At 44.7% G+C, this 16976-nt stretch overlaps 3 protein-coding genes across 3 annotated transcripts; 1 reads left to right on the top strand and 2 right to left on the bottom strand.

Annotated features, from left to right (window-relative positions):
* Positions 1–1050: 1050 nt before the first annotated feature.
* Positions 1051–11429, bottom strand: LOC125234564. The gene is made up of 2 exons (XM_048140853.1): positions 10763–11429; positions 1051–2016 (listed from the first exon to the last, which is right to left on the bottom strand). Exon 1 carries the CDS (start codon positions 11380–11382, stop codon positions 10771–10773), a length of 612 nt encoding a protein of 203 aa, XP_047996810.1. The 5' UTR covers positions 11383–11429; the 3' UTR covers positions 1051–2016; positions 10763–10770.
* Positions 4355–9889, top strand: LOC125234955. Its single transcript, XM_048141377.1, has one exon. It carries the CDS (start codon positions 4355–4357, stop codon positions 9887–9889), a length of 5535 nt encoding a protein of 1844 aa, XP_047997334.1.
* LOC125234954 lies at positions 11400–12503 on the bottom strand. The gene is made up of 3 exons (XM_048141376.1): positions 12188–12503; positions 11857–11955; positions 11400–11758 (listed from the first exon to the last, which is right to left on the bottom strand). The coding sequence occupies exons 1-3, from the start codon at positions 12315–12317 to the stop codon at positions 11400–11402; spliced, it is 588 nt and encodes a 195-aa protein (XP_047997333.1). The 5' UTR covers positions 12318–12503.
* Between the last annotated feature and the right edge of the window lie 4473 nt (positions 12504–16976).

Here is a 16976-nt window from a genome sequence, read left to right as displayed (position 1 = left end):
ATGTTATTTCTTTCAACCGTGCGAATATAAACCTTAAGCAGGTAACCGAACGATGCAATTAATAAAATGTTTGAGGCAATTGACAACATACGGCCAGCCTTCCTAGATTGTCATGCCTATACAGGTGTCGGTGTGTGGCTCCTACCTACCTAGTAAACGGTTTGGTTACCTACCTAGATTGCCAAATGTTTTTAGGTACCAAAATGTTATTTGAGTTTATGTGTAGTGGGTTTATAAAATTGATTTATTATTTTACATAAATCACAGCCCGGAATCATTACAATAATTTCCGTCCAACCAAAAGAAATGATATTTATTTTTAATTAGTGAAGTTACCATCTACCTGTTGGTTGGTTTAATACACAAAATTATGTGATGTTGCTAAATTTATGAATGGTTAAGCTGTTTACCTAAATAAGGCATTTACTTGAATGATAAAATGTTGTACAACCATCAAACTTGAATGATCAAACGAACTTACCATAAGTGAAGTTCGATCATAATTATCTTGTCTTCGTCGAAGAGATTTAAAAACATCATATTTACTAATGTAGTTATGTCCTGAGCAACTTGCGAACCTACTCGCACCAGTATTTTAGCGCTGGAGGAGGGTAGAAATGAAAAAATTGTTGGTTACCTACCCTCAGCGCTAGTCTATATAAGGCTTGACAGCCCCTGATGGTCTCATTATTTTCAGAGTACAGAGCAAGCATTGATTTTTTAGGGATTAATAATGGGAGGGAGGGTTTTTAAATCTCTTCGACGAAGACAAGATAATTATGATCGAACTTCACTTATGGTAAGTTCGTTTGATCATTCAATTATCTTGTCTTCGTCTCTTAGATTTAAAAACATCATATTTACTAATGTAGATGTTCAGAGAACAATCAATGCTGCGAAATCAAAACGATAGCTGAAGTTATATACTTAAATTATAATAATAACACAAATTATAATCACACATGGTATTTATTACAGATCACACATGGTATATGGCAATAATTACACATGACAATTAACAACACATGTATAACAATTACATTATTACGGACCATCAATCACTGGTCTATTATAGAAATTAGCAAAGACAGTTGATTGGTTGGACCAGCCAGCTGCTTTTCTGATAACGTCAATGCTAACGCCAGCCCGTGAGGCCGCGGAGGTTGTGGCATGGCGCGTGGAGTGAGCGCCGAAAATACTAATATCAATGCCACTCTCCTGCAGGACCTGTTTGATCCACCGCCCAATAGTTTGGGATGAAACAGGTCTGTAAGGTTTCTTATACGTAAGCAAGAGTTTATCTTCATTCAACCTATGGATTGCAGTTAGTGCGATATATTTTTGTAGCGTAGCACACGGGCATATACCTGGCCTTTGATTAAAAAATGACAGCTCTATTACAGGTTGTGCTCGGCCGATTCTCGATGTTTTAATTAAGTCTGTGATGATAATCACAATCTTATCATTATAAAAAGTAATATTTGAAATTTTAATCAAAGACAAAGTTTGGATTCTCTGGGCAGTAGCCAAAGCAAGAAGCATAACTAGTTTTTTACTTAAGTTTTCTAAATCGATTGTATCATTTGATAATGAATCTAAATAATCTAATACCGTACTAGGGTTCCATGTGACATTATAACGAGGGAAAGATGGTTTTAGTTTGAAAACTCCTCGAAAGAACCTTCGAACACTCTCGTCTTGACTTATATTATTTGATGAGATCAAGGACAAAGCGGATCTATGATTATTTAACGTACCATAGCATGATCCGCTTTCAAAACATTTGGACAAAAAATCTAACAATGGCGCAACTTCGACATTATAAAAATCTACGTTATTTTGTTCACAATATTGCCACCAAAGTTTCAGACTAGAGGAGTACTGCGACTTAGTACTCTGTGTGATTGAGGAAAGTAAGACATTTAAGGCCGACTCTGGTACCCCTCTTCTGATAAAGCTTTCCCTGATAACACGCTCGCTGCCAGGGTAAGGTGCCGGTGCAGCGGGTGAGTTAATCTGAAAGCAGATGACAAGAGATATTTACTTGGAGGGAAAAAAACAACTTCACCCATAGTTAATGTCTTAAAGAGGGGATACCAGGGCTGAGACGGCCAATAGGGAACAATAACTATACCCGTCGCCTTATCAGTGACGATTTTATTTAAAGTTTTCAATATAAGTGCAAACGGTGGGAATGCGTAAAAGAAAAAAGGTTTCCAATGGATAGTGAATGCGTCAATATTATACGCGAACGGATCTTTTTTCCAAGATATATACTTAGGGCATTTGGCATTTATACGAGATGCAAATAAATCAATGTCTGGTTGACCAAACTTCTCTATAACATTATTGTAAGCTGTGTCTTGCAATTGCCATTCACCGTCGATGTTAATTTTCCTTGACTCAGTATCTGCTTCGATATTTAAGGAAGATTTAATATAGGATGCAAAAATAAAAATCCTTCTATCCTCGCACCACTTCCATATCATATTAGCTACATAATTTAGGTGTGGGTATTGCACGCCACCCATTCGGTTGATATACGATATGGCGGTGGTGTTGTCAACGCGCAAAAGTATATCACAATTAACTTTATCACTAGCAAATGATTTCAAACCAAAATAGACAGCTAACAGTTCCAGATAGTTGATGTGATGTTTACGTTCTATATCAGTCCATTGACCCCCGGTTTTTTCACCATTTGAAGCAGCGCCCCAACCGGTAGTGGATGCATCGGTAAATATTTCCTGAATATAGTTATATTTTTGAACAGGATTAGTCGCTGACAAAATGTTATGCTGCCACCACCGTAAGTCATCACGCACACTATCTGGAACTGCCATAAACTTGTCGTAATCATCTTTAGATTTAAGTAAAGCTAAATATTTGGCTCTCTCCATTGACTTAGTGTAAAGCCAGCCATATGTGATTGCTGGACACGCAGCTGTAAGTGTGCCTAGAAAACTTGCGAAATCACGAATCCGTATATTTTTAGTAGTTAACATTTTATTTGTACGTTCTAAAATATTTTCTCGTTTTTTCTGTGGTAATTTTAAACACATCATTTTAGAATCCAAAACAAAGCCTAAAAAAATGCTTTCTTTTCCTGCAACTAAATTGCTTTTAGTGTAGTTAATAATAAATCCTAACTTTTCTAGGCATTCTATAGTATGGCTAGCATTTTTCAAACAATCTTCTTTGGAACGTCCTATACAGAGTATATCATCAAGATATCTTACAGACTGAAATCCTAATGCTCTTAAATACGACACAACCGGTTGTAATATTTTTGTAAAAATATACGGGGCCGAAGAGAGGCCGAATGGGAGAGCCAGAAATTCATATATTTTATCTTTAAAAGAAAAACGTAAATATTTTCTATGAGACTGGTGAATAGGCAATAACAAGTATGCTTCTTTCAAATCGATATTAATCATATAGCAACCTTCGGTAAGAAGCTTTGTTGCTGTTCTGATATCTTCCATTTTAAAATGTTCCGTATGAACATACTGATTTAATTTTTTAAGGTTTAAAATAAATCTCATACTACCGTCACTTTTTGGAACAAGGAAAATATCAGACAGAAACTGGCCAGGTTCGGACTGACATTGTTTTATTGCATTGATATTGATCAAATGTAATAATTCTTTTTCAAGAAGCAATACGTTGGTTTCGGAAAAAGATTTCTTAGGGTAATATCTAGGATCTTGTTTAGGTATTGTGAACGACGCAGGAGACGTCATTTAAATAAGTTCAAAATTGTAAATTAATTGATAACTTAGCTTAAGTAATTCTGAAAATAAATGGTTGATCTCTGCTTACATTCATTTAAGAGGCGGGCCTCAGGTCGCCTAGGCGGCCTGAGCCCCGACCTAGAATCTTATAAGATTCAAATTAGAATAAGAAAAATTGATTGCATAAGAATAAATAAAACAAATCAGTGTAGTAGTAATAAAGTTTATTAAAATAAATGACAAGTTCTGAAGGGCTAGGGAGAGCGCATGCGCGCGCAGCCTAGGCGCTAGAAGGGTATGCACGCGGGGGGCGCGATCGGCCGGGATTCGGCTATAAAACCGAGCCCCGATCGCGCTCCGGCGTCAGTTTGTTCGAGCCGCGCCAGAAGAAGGAACCCTCCCGAGCCCTCCGGAACTAGAAGAAAGGAAGCAGTGTGTTATTGCCCGTCCTGCTCTCACCCCTATGACCCGATCAGCTGATCGGCGAAAACAGCTGATCGCCTTTCGATACCTACAGTCCACATATCTACGTACGATCTCATTCGTATCTAGGGCCGAACACTCACATTGTTTGGTCCTTAGCGAAGCCGGATCTCTGAAGCAAGAAGAAAAAGGGCAGGATGGCAATAACTAGAAGCAGAAACGGAGCTCGGGAGGAATCATCTGGCAGCGGCGGCACTAATACGAACACCGATAACACGTCCGCTACCGCTGGGACGTCCGCGACCGCTGGGACGTCCGCGACGGACGGCACTACCGCGACGGACGGCACTACCGCCACGTCCGACACCGACGCCACGGGCACCACGACTGGCACGGGAACCACGGCGGACACAGAAGCAACGACGGAATCAGGAGCAACCACGGAGGGTACAAGCGCGGCCCAAGAAGAGGTCACGCCCGAGGATGCCGCCGTCGCCGCCACGCCCGCCGACACCTCTGGTATCAGAGCCACGCCCGCCGCCAGCACCATAGCCACGATCGTCGAAAAACAGCTGATGCCTCCACCGCTCGGCACGAAGAGGTGCGCTAAGCCCGCTCGGTCACACCGATCCAAGGCCTCCAGCAAGAGGCTCCTCGCGGAGCTAGAGGCCAAGGAGAAGTTAGCCGAGCTGGAGCTCAAGCGCATCGAAGCCCAAGCTACGCTGGCAAAAATCAGAGAAGAAAGAAGAAACCTCTCCTCGTCGGGTGAAGACTCCGAACAAGAAGAGGAAGACCTCGGCCCCCAGAGATTAGCCGATTGGTTCGACCGCCCGATTCAAGACGCGGTCGAACACCACGCCGCGCGCCCCCCTGCGCACCGCGCGCGGCACCACAAGCAGACAATGGATGTGACGTCACTCGCAGCAGCCCTGACCGACGCCCTACAAGCAAACAGATCGAACAGGAAGTACCTGCCAGACCTGCCGTCGTTCAGTGGACAGTGCGCGGAGTGGTTACAGTTCAAAGCCGCTTACAACGAGTCGGCGCCTAGTTTCGCGAACAGTGAAAACGTCGCTCGCATAAGAAAGAGCCTCAAAGGCGCCGCCCTAGAAGCCGTCAGTGCACTCCTCATCAGCCAGCCGCGTCCAGACGATATCATCAAGGCCCTGGAACGCCGCTACGGGAGGCCCGACGCACTACTCCTGAACGAGATGGAGAGAATAAAGGCCTTGCCACGACTAGCCGAGAGCCCGCGCGACCTGTGCACGTTCGCCGGACGTATCGCCAACGCCGTGACAACGATCGAGATATTGAAGAAGCCTCAGTATCTTCACAACCCCGAGTTACTGAGGTCTATAGTGGAAAAGTTAACGCCCATATTAAAAAGTAAGTGGTACGACTACGCCGCGAGTGATGAAGACACGCCGGAACTTAAGAAGATAGCCGACTTCCTCAACAACGAAGCCGACAAGTGCACGCCCTATGCCCCGCCCGAGACCATAGCGGAGCCCAAGGAAGCACGAGCCACGAAAAAGAAGCCCGAGCGTACCTGCGTAGCCGTCGCCGAAGTGAAGAAAACAAAAGAAGAAAAGTTACCCTGTCCAGTGTGTGACCAGTCCGCCCATCAACTGCCGACGTGCCCGCAATTCACTAAGCTGGGCACGAACGAGCGGTGGGAAATAGCAAAGAAACACAATATGTGCTATCGGTGCCTCGTCAGCAAACATCGCCGCTTCGTCTGCCGAGCCAAGCCCTGCGGTCATCAAGGCTGCGCTATGCGTCACCACAAGCTGCTTCACCACGAGAAGGCCCCGACAGACACCGTCGCCGCCTCGAACGAGCCGACGCAGCCCCGCAAGTCCGACGAGGTCGTGGCCATAGCCGTCAAGCAAGCCGTACACGCCGCGACCCGGGCGAGCCGCGCCTACCTCAAGATGGCGCCAGTACTACTCCGGGGGCCGCACACGGAAGTGGCTACGTTCGCGCTCCTAGACGAAGGCAGTACAGTGACTATCATCGACTCTGCGATCGCCGCCGCCCTCAACCTTGACGGGCCCACCGAACCTATGTGGGTCCAAGGCGTGGGCGGGAACGAGATGGCGTACGAGAAGAGCAAGAGAGTGGATGTCCGCATACGCAACAAACACGGAGGGGACGAGCAGCTAGTGACGAACGCGCATACAGTCGGGCGCCTTGACTTCACCACTCAAACGATCAGCGAGCGAGAGATAGACGACTGTGAACATCTGCGGGATATCAAGCACCTGTTGACATATGAAGACGCTACACCGGGAATACTGCTCGGACAAGACAACTGGGAACTCGTTGTGTCGCGCAAGTTGAAAAAAGGACGGCGCGATCAGCCGGTAGCATCTAAAACGCTACTAGGTTGGGTACTACACGGTTGTCGCCACTCACAAGCGATACCCGTAGCCCACTGCTGCGCACACCTTACGCGCGTACAGCCCGGCGGGAACATCGAGAACGAGATGAAGAACTTCTTTGCGCTCGAATCACTCTCGATCGAGCCGAGGAAGCCCCGTAGTGATCCCGAACAGCAAGCCTTGAAAACGCTAGAAGAGAAAAGTCGACGCCTCCCCGACGGGCGCTTCGAGACCGGCCTGCTGTGGCGACAGGAAGACATCAACATACCTGACAACCGCGCCGACGCCCTCAAACGCCTACACACACTAGAGAAGAAGCTGGATCGCGACGCGGACTTGAAGAAGCAGTACACCGAACGAGTTGACAACCTGCTTGTGTCCGCCTACGCCGAGCTCGCGCCGACACCGAGCAGCGGGAAAACCTGGTACCTGCCCCACTTCGCAGTGCGCAACCCGGAGAAGCCGAAGATAAGGTTAGTCCACGACGCCGCGGCCACCTCACACGGCCGCAGCCTCAACGACATGCTTCTCGCGGGCCCCGATCTCCTGCAGTCGCTGCCCGGCGTTATCATGCGCTTCCGTCAATACGGCGTGGCGGTATCAGCGGACATAAAGGAAATGTTTATGCAAATAAAAATAAGAGAAGAGGACCGCGACGCGCTGCGCTTCCTGTGGCGAGGCGATCGACGCGAAGGCGGCCCGACAGAATATCGCATGACATCAGTCATCTTCGGCGCCTCTTCATCCCCCTGCACGGCGCTGTACATAAAGAATAGGAACGCACGCGAGCACGCGGCCCGCCACCCAGAGGCCGCGCGGGCGATCGAGCGAAATCATTATATGGATGACTACCTGCAGAGCTTCCCCAGCATAGAAGAGGCGAAGAGAGTGTCAAGCGAAGTGAACCACGTACACAAGAAAGCTCGCTTCGAGCTGCGCGGCTGGGCTACGAACGAACCCGAGGTCATCGGCAAGAAAGAGCGAGAGGGCGTCACCGTCCCTATCGGCGGGAGCGAGATAGAGAAAACACTCGGCCTACTGTGGGACACGCGAGAGGATAGCATTCGTTTCAAACTCAATACGAGACGAGCGCCGCCAGAAGTGATCAAAGGTCAACGCCCCCCTACGAAAAGAGAGGCCCTCAGCATCATCATGTCAATATTCGACCCGCTGGGCCTCATCTCGCCAGTGACGACGCCCGCGAAGAGGATCATGCAAGACACGTGGCGCTACACTACGGCCTGGGACGAAGAAATACCAGAAGAGCTGCGTGAACGCTGGGGAAATTGGCTGCAACATCTGCGCGACCTAGGTGACCTATCGATACCTAGATGCTACGATACCGCGCCCGCGCCCAAGTACGAACTACATACCTTCGTCGATGCGAGTGAAGAAGCCTACGCCGCCGCTGTATACTGGCGCATGACCCGAGCTGACGGCACAACAAAGGTCGCTCTAGCCGCCGCCAAGAGCAGAGTCACGCCCACGCGCCTCGTCTCGATACCCAGACTTGAGCTCCAAGCGGCCGTCCTGGGCGTGCGACTCGCCGAGGCCGTCGGGAACGAGCACGACTTCGAGATCGACAGTAGAACATACTGGAGTGACGCGCGCACGGCCCTAGCATGGATACGCTCAGAACCCCGCACTTACAAGTCATTCGTCGCGCACCGCCTGGCAGAAATCGAAGATTACACGAAAAAAGACGAATGGCGATGGGTACCGTCAGCACACAACGTGGCCGACGACGCGACACGCGCCGCGCCGAGCGACTTCGACACCCGACACAGATGGTTCACCGGGCCGGCCTTCCTATACGAACCGGAGGAGGCCTGGCCGCAAGAAAACAAGATGAAAATCGAGCCAACAGGGGAAGAAAAAGAAGTCTGCTGCTCCGTCGCGACGCCGAGAAAAAGCCGCGCGGCCGTGCCCGCCATCGAAAACTTCTCGAAGTGGACAAGCCTATTACGCACGGCCGCACGGGTGCTGCAGTTCATCGACCTCTTGCGCGAACGACAAAAAAGTCGCGCTTCACTCGCGACACAGTGCATCGCCGCGGCGCGAAGGAAAAGGACGCGCGCAAACAAGGACGGCGACAGCACCTGGGGAAAACGAGACAAGCGCGCTCCCGTCGTACCCAAGACGGTCGAGAATAGCCGGAGGAGAAAATACATAATACTAGAAGCCAGATACCTACTCGCGGCCGAGAAAGTACTCGTGCGAACCTCGCAGGAAGATAGCTATGCAAGAGAGAGAAAGCGCATAGCCGAGGGCCTCGCGCCGAACAAGGACGACCGGCTAGCCAAGCTGAGCGTGTATCTCGACGAAGACGACATCATACGACAACGCGGCAGAATAGCGGCCGCCGACGACATAAGCGAAGACGCCGTGCACCCCATAGTGCTGTGTGGTAAACATCACTACACATATCTATATGTTTCCCACGTGCACGAACGGCTACACCACGGGGGCACCGAAACCGTCGTCAACGAGCTTCGCCAACGTGTATACATACCGAAGATAAGACCTGCGGTGAAAAAGGTGATCGCGCGCTGCCCCGAGTGTCGACTACGCAAGGCGAAGCCCGCCGGCCCGCCTACAGGGGACCTACCTGCCGCCCGGCTGGGGCATCACCTGAGGCCCTTCACATACACGGGGCTTGACTACTTCGGCCCGCTTGAGGTGACCGTCGGCCGACACCGAGAGAAGAGATATGTCGCGCTGTTTACCTGTATGACGTCAAGAGCCATACATCTAGAGGTGGCCGCCTCACTAACCACCGACTCGGCCATCAACGCGCTGCGCCGGTTCATCGCTCGCCGCGGCTGCCCCACGGAGCTGTGGAGCGACAACGGGACCGCTTTCAAGGGAGCGAACCGCGAGCTGACGGAGGCCATGAGAGAGGCCGCCCACGCTCGCCGCATCAACTGGCGTTTCCTACCCCCCTCCTCACCCTTCATGGCCGGTGTGTGGGAGAGAATGGTGAGATCAGTAAAGGAAGCCCTGAAGACCACGCTGCACGAGCGATGCCCGAGCGATGAGACACTACACACCCTGATGGCGGAGGTCGAGGCTACAGTCAACTCGCGACCCTTGACCTATGTCGCGACCGACCCAGAGGACCCGCCCGCGCTCACTCCGAACATGATCCTGCTCGGGCCAGACTGCCACTCCCCAGCCCCGGGAGACTTCAAGGTCAGCGATGAGAGCGCGCGGCAACACTGGAGGCGCGCCCAATACCTGGCCGACACCTTCTGGCGCCGATGGGTGCGCGAGTACGCCCTCTACTTCAACACCGGCGGGAGCCCCGCGGCGAGGGCGTCGAACCAGCCGTCGGCGACGTCGTCATAGTGTGCGATAACAACCTCCCACGCAACACATGGCCGCGAGGGAGAGTGACACAGACGTATCCAGGCAAGGACGGAGTAGTACGAGTCGTCGACGTCACCACGAGCCGCGGTCACGTCCTGCGCCGACCCACCAAGAAGATCGTCGTTCTACCAGTAGGATCGCACGGCGACGGCGGGAGAAATGTGAACGACGCAGGAGACGTCATTTAAATAAGTTCAAAATTGTAAATTAATTGATAACTTAGCTTAAGTAATTCTGAAAATAAATGGTTGATCTCTGCTTACATTCATTTAAGAGGCGGGCCTCAGGTCGCCTAGGCGGCCTGAGCCCCGACCTAGAATCTTATAAGATTCAAATTAGAATAAGAAAAATTGATTGCATAAGAATAAATAAAACAAATCAGTGTAGTAGTAATAAAGTTTATTAAAATAAATGACAAGTTCTGAAGGGCTAGGGAGAGCGCATGCGCGCGCAGCCTAGGCGCTAGAAGGGTATGCACGCGGGGGGCGCGATCGGCCGGGATTCGGCTATAAAACCGAGCCCCGATCGCGCTCCGGCGTCAGTTTGTTCGAGCCGCGCCAGAAGAAGGAACCCTCCCGAGCCCTCCGGAACTAGAAGAAAGGAAGCAGTGTGTTATTGCCCGTCCTGCTCTCACCCCTATGACCCGATCAGCTGATCGGCGAAAACAGCTGATCGCCTTTCGATACCTACAGTCCACATATCTACGTACGATCTCATTCGTATCTAGGGCCGAACACTCACAGGTATTGTTGTAAATGGAATTTTATAACCTTGTATAGTATTTAAAATAAATTTATCATTAGTTATGGACTCCCACGCACTAAAAAAATATTTTAAGCGACCAGCATGTACCTGTGGGTCTATGATTGTGGCTGGTTGGCCGGCGGACGCGCTGCCTGGGCTGCTTGTCGCTTCGGCGGCGGAGGCGCCGGCGGCGGATGCTGCGCCTGGCGCCGGGAGGTCGTGTTCTGGGCTGGCGGCGCTCGGCGCCGGGGTTGGTAGTGGTAGTACCCGCGGTGCCCCCCGCCGCGGCCGGGATACGGCAGCTGGCCGCCGCGCTGCAGGCGCGGGCGTGGCGGTGGGGGCCTCCAGTTTAAAACGGAGCTTGAAACAGCTCCTGTAGGGGCTGCTTGAATCAACTGCCCAGTTTTCTTGATACCGCGGGAGTTCTTAACTAACTCGCCCAGCTTTTCGCCGAATAAAAAACTATCCCTTTTCCTATCTTTAAAGGGCTCGATGAGCGATTTATCGACCAGCGGAATTATGACCGACCGACGAGTTTCTGTTTCGGCAAAGTGCGCGTCGGCAACTAATTTTCCGACGTCACTTAACATACGTATAGCTTCAGCTATATTAGGATCCTTTTTCAAAAGGGAGGTCATAGCCTTGCCTAGACCAGAAAGAGCTTTTCCTATCTGCTCCTGTTTGGCGAGAATGCGATTATCCCGGTTTCTGGATGCCTCGGTCAGCATGGCGGCGATTTCCGGATTTAGAGTTGGGGCTTTTGAAAAAGGAACGTTTTTTGGATGGAGATATTTTTACTTAACTCTTCTTTTGTTTCCTTTTTTAACCCATTCAAAAGAATATGCTGAAAATGTTTAGCAATATCTTCGTGAACATTGTCGCCCCACTCAACAGCATCTGGCTCAAACTCGCCCAAGGCTCGTAATAAGTCGGGATCAAAATCCTCCGTCACGGCAGTGACCTCGTTTTCGGCAGAAGTTACTTCCTTTTGAACATCTGCATTATTAGGCGCCGGAATCTCTGATTCGGCGTGTACTTCTGCGGTACATTGGATTGCATGACTAGCAGGGGCAGCTAATATAGCTGATTCAGTTTCCAATTTATCTGGAAATTAATAAATAAGTATTTAGCACAAGAAGTGCATGTAATTAACACAGTACTAATAAAGAATATAGATAGGTTATCGGTAAATAAATATCTACCTTCAATTATGTCATCGTACATGTACTCGTCGTACTGTGCGGCGGAACCTGCAGGCGCAGGCTCACCATAACCTGCATCTTGTTCGTATTCCAGGTGATCTGGAAAAAGCCATAATTTAATTAATAGTTGATACAAGAAAAAACTTGTATTTTGTTTACAAATAAAATTTGTACTTTCCACTACAAATGCAGTGAAGAATAAAATTGCTACGGGTTAATATCTCGTATTAACTCTGAGCATAAAAAGGGCTATTGGCCAATATCGCGTATTGGCTCGAAGCTTGATATTTTTGGCAAATTTTATCACAACGGAAGAAACACTTGAACTTACCTTCAATTATATCACGTTCATCATCACTCGAACAGACAGCACGGTGAATATTCCTTAACTTGGCTTCATATTTTTTTATTCTTCTACGCCATTTGTCTTCTTCCGTCTCGTCTCTCTTTCGTTTAGGCATTTTTAACACTTTAATTCTATTAACACTTTATTTCTACTTGGTGCGAATGCCGCGAGCGCACGGACAATAATGAGACCATCAGGGGCTGTCAAGCCTTATATAGACTAGCGCTGAGGGTAGGTAACCAACAATTTTTTCATTTCTACCCTCCTCCAGCGCTAAAATACTGGTGCGAGTAGGTTCGCAAGTTGCTCAGGACATAACTACATTAGTAAATATGATGTTTTTAAATCTAAGAGACGAAGACAAGATAATTAAATGTCCTATGGTAGCATTAGTCGATGTTTGAAAGTAAGGTGAAAACCAAAACAAACTAGATAAATACTTACCTAAGTATACTTCCTTACAGGGGTGAATTTACGTAAAAGTAACGTAAGTCACGACTTCATTAAGTGGTTATTTGAACTACAGCTGCAAATGAAAGGATCTATGCATATGTCGGGAAAGTAACACTTATTTAGAGATAGATTATCACTTGAACGTGAATCTTTTGAATTGATTGAACATGCCATAAAATCGTGACTAATACTCTTGTCGCGGATTGACTTACGTAACATTCCTAACGCCGATTTCGAGCAGTTTTATCTGAGTATTTAATTACTTAAAAACCAGAAAACTAGATGGGTTCACATTAAGTGCTAAATATACCTACTTATAATAAATAAAGAAATATACACCCTGTTGTTATTGGATTACGTTAACTTAAAAAAAAAGAGATTCATTACATCAAATAAAATTAATTTATCTATGAAACTAGCGTCGTAATTCTTGCGGTTATCGAGTTAAAAAAAAAAAAAGTGCTGAATACAACAATTCCTAATGTTATTTGTTTTGACATATGCCGTCAATCACTTGACTCTAACTTGAATGTTAATCTTAAGGGTCTCTCACAATAATAAATTAATTTATTATGTATGAAAAGGATGAACATTTTTTATTGCATATTTACCTAAAAGTGATATACAGGATGGTTCTTGATAATGAACCTAACGACGTGTCAAATTTAACGAAAAAAAACACGGTATAGAACAAAAAAAAATACATTTTTGAAGCACTTATGATAAGCAGTTTCCATCTAAGTATTAAATTACTTTGTCAGTAAAGTCGGCAGAAAAAAAAGAGGCATTAAACGGATATGCAACTCTGTACATTCAATTGTATCGAACATTTAATTGGCACCTAAGTACTATGAAATTTTATGCCATTTGTGGCTGAAAATAAGGCATTAAATTGCGAATTTGGAAACAGCACATGGAGGTGCACTCTGTACATTCAATTGTATTGTTTAGTATTGACCATTTAAATGGCATCTAAATACTATGAAATTTTATGCCATTTGTGGCTGAAAATAAGGCATTAAATTGCGAATTTGGAAACAGCAGATTACAGAATCTGGACATTTAATTGTCATGTGTGTGAATTGGATAACAGAAATTCTGGTTATTAAGCTAGTTAATACAGCAGATTACCGAATCTGGACATTAAATTGTCATGGAAAAAAAAAACCTACTGGTAACAGAATAACAATGATCTGACCTGTAGGTACAGTGTGCACGGCTCATTCAAAGCAGATAAAATGTATCTGGTCATTAATTTGACATGACTTTAGCCTTACGAGGATAAATATAGATATATGTGGAACCAGCAGATTACTGAATCTGGACATTTAATTGTCATGTAAAATAAATGAAAAAAAAAAAAAAAACTGAACATTGAATTGTTGCAAATATGAGCTTAATGATAATAACCTAAACACGAAGTAAATTACGGTTATACTGGTTGAACGTGCGCTTAAATGACGCTTAGATCAGATGATAAATGCTAACTGAGCCTTCAATTGTCATAATAGTAGATTGACGTCGGTCAATAAATATCATTAAATTGAAACCGAAATAAATTACACATATGAAAGAAAAAAATACCAAGGCATCCAGTGCCTGAGAGTCTGAGACAACTACCCCAGTAAAACACTCAAGTACAATGACTGAGTACTTTGAGATAGCATAAGTTGAAATATTTTCAATATAATATATTTTGACTTGTGTTAGTTAGAATCATTAAATTGATTGGGTACAGGTTGCCCCAAGAAAGTCCAGTATGGCTTCTTAATTGTCGTTGGAGGCATTTGACAGCGAAGGTGATCCTACATCAGTAGGAGTTCGGTGGGAGCGCTGGAAAAGAGCACTCTTTATATACCTAGATGCCGCTAACGTCAATCAGAGTGAAAAGAGTGAAAAAAAAAAAAAAAAAAAAAAAAAAAAAAAAATAAAGACAGTTCATTGGTTTGACATTGCATTGTATATAAAAAAAACACGTAGTGGTGCAGCTAAATTGAATAAAATTAAGCGAACGCTTGATACATTTCAACAACGCGGAAAAAAAAAGAAGTTGCTAACTCTGCTTACCGTCAACAAGGCTTTGTCAGTATGGGTGACCTCAAGAGAAAGACATGCCTATTTAAGTTGATCTATGATAGATTTTCAAAGACAATCTACGTCAGTTGAAAATCATTACAAAAATATATTGGTACTGAAGGTACTCGTTATCAGTTAGGGTAATAGGTACATACTGCAGAGATTCATGTAGGTGAATCTCATACAAGTCAGGTGTCCAGTTAAAACAAATAAACTAATGGATCTGTGAGCCTCTATTGAACTAATATAGAAAAAAAAATAAGAAATAAAAATGCTGAACTTGTTTGCGTAATTTCACGGGAGGATATTGAAATGTGGTCTCTCTTTCGTGAATACATATTAAATTTGTATAAGATTTTCCAAGCGAACTAGTAACCTAAGTTTGTAAATTTATAAAATAAATCTCACTAGTGACCTTATTTCGTCTGGTCAAGAAAATGAACAAAAGGACAACAATCAGCGGCTGAATCAGCTTTGTCTGTAGTGATTGTAAAATGTTAAATAATCACAGATTTCAATGCTTCACGTCAATTATCTAGGTACCTAACTACTTACAATGCACATTATTTAGAAGTTAGGGAACATGATTCTATTCTATATATAAATGGATTGATAGACGGATGTGAAGTTAAGGGTACAACTGAGAGAAATTTGCCTTGTGAATCTAACAAACTCGTCTTGTTGCGTGTTTATCTGTTTGAAACAATAGTAAGTAAAGGGAATAAGTCACAATATTGATGATACTAGTCGAATTTGTACGAACCAAACAACAAGGTCAAACTTGTTAAAATATATTTTATTGAATCAGCCAAACATATGTTTAAATCAATATGTGACATGTGCTTTTACAAAATCGACTTGTTGGTTTAAATAAAAGATTGGTTCAAAAAAAAAAAAAAACAATAATATTTCCTCCCACGAACGCTCCGGCTGTGGAATGAGCTATGTCAAGGTATTCCCCGATGAACTACAGTATGGGGTTCTAAAAAAAAAAAAGGAGTATACAAGTTTCTAAATGGGTCGACGACGCGCATGTGACACCCCTTGAGTTGCAGGCGTCCATAGGTTACGGTGACCGCTTTCAATTAGGAGGCCCTATAACTGTTTGCCACCGACGTGGTATAAAAAAAAAATGTAGAAGGAAGTGTAACTACACTTAACAACATCAAACTTGTAGTTGGAATGAAAGAACACGTAGGCGCAATTTTAACATCAGGTGTGACTATGGTCAATCGCCAATCAGCCAAAAAAAAAAGTGGTTTTGTAATTTCTTTAATAATCGTATTATAAAATAGCCTAGCCTAAGAGTTAAGATCTTAAGATAGATAAAGAGATAATAATAATAAAAAAAAGATGTTGATAAAATACTTTAAAAGAAAAGTGTTATCTAAAATATATACATACATACTGTGTAGATATAAATCGGATGTTAGTATAATTGGGTCAATTGGGTAAGCACTTCTTAAATAGTATATGAACAGCTATCTATTTTAGAAAATTAATCGTTGATTACTTTGTGTGGTACAAAGTATCTACGAGAAAGAAAGCTGATCATGATGAAACAAAATCAATAAAACGATAAAGTGGATACGTGACCCTGAATAGGATTTTAATGCATATTCTATATAGTATCTCTATGTATTACAATGCAATGAATCACGAGCCCTTTCAATCCAGAAAAAAAAAAACAGTAGACAGTAAAAGTTTTAATAACTATGCACTGCAATTTATAATTAAATTTATGAGTAGATCTAACTAAACATTATAATATCCGTAAGTATTATGAATTGCATTAGATGAAATGAAAAATGAAATAAAATGAAATAAATGTTTATTCAAAAACTAAACCTACAACTAAATTTATCTTCTGCCAAACCAGAGTATGGTTTGTCGGCAGACGAGGCTCCAGATACATTAGGTTCTATAACTAAATACTTATATGTACTATTTACTAGTTACTAGCAATAATAGGTGCATATAATGAAGTATAGGGCCGATACAATCAGTTATCAATGTTGTCATCAATAATTACCTAATATACATTAGACGCCTGACAAGCGACCTATTAAAAAAAAAAAAAATGTAAATCATGAAAAGGTATGAAATTAGTGAAATATTATTGTACGAGCCGTACACCTTAGATGATATGATTTTTGATGGTTGATGGTAGTCTTGATAGAAACACTGATATTTGATACACTCATAAATTTATTGATAACCAAGGTATACTGAGTACTAGCTAGGA

Source organism: Leguminivora glycinivorella, chromosome 16 (assembly GCF_023078275.1).
Source record: "Leguminivora glycinivorella isolate SPB_JAAS2020 chromosome 16, LegGlyc_1.1, whole genome shotgun sequence".
Classification (NCBI taxonomy): domain Eukaryota; kingdom Metazoa; phylum Arthropoda; class Insecta; order Lepidoptera; family Tortricidae; genus Leguminivora; species Leguminivora glycinivorella.
The sequence above is the reverse complement of the archived record's forward strand: the minus strand, read 5'-3'. Positions and strand labels throughout refer to the sequence as shown.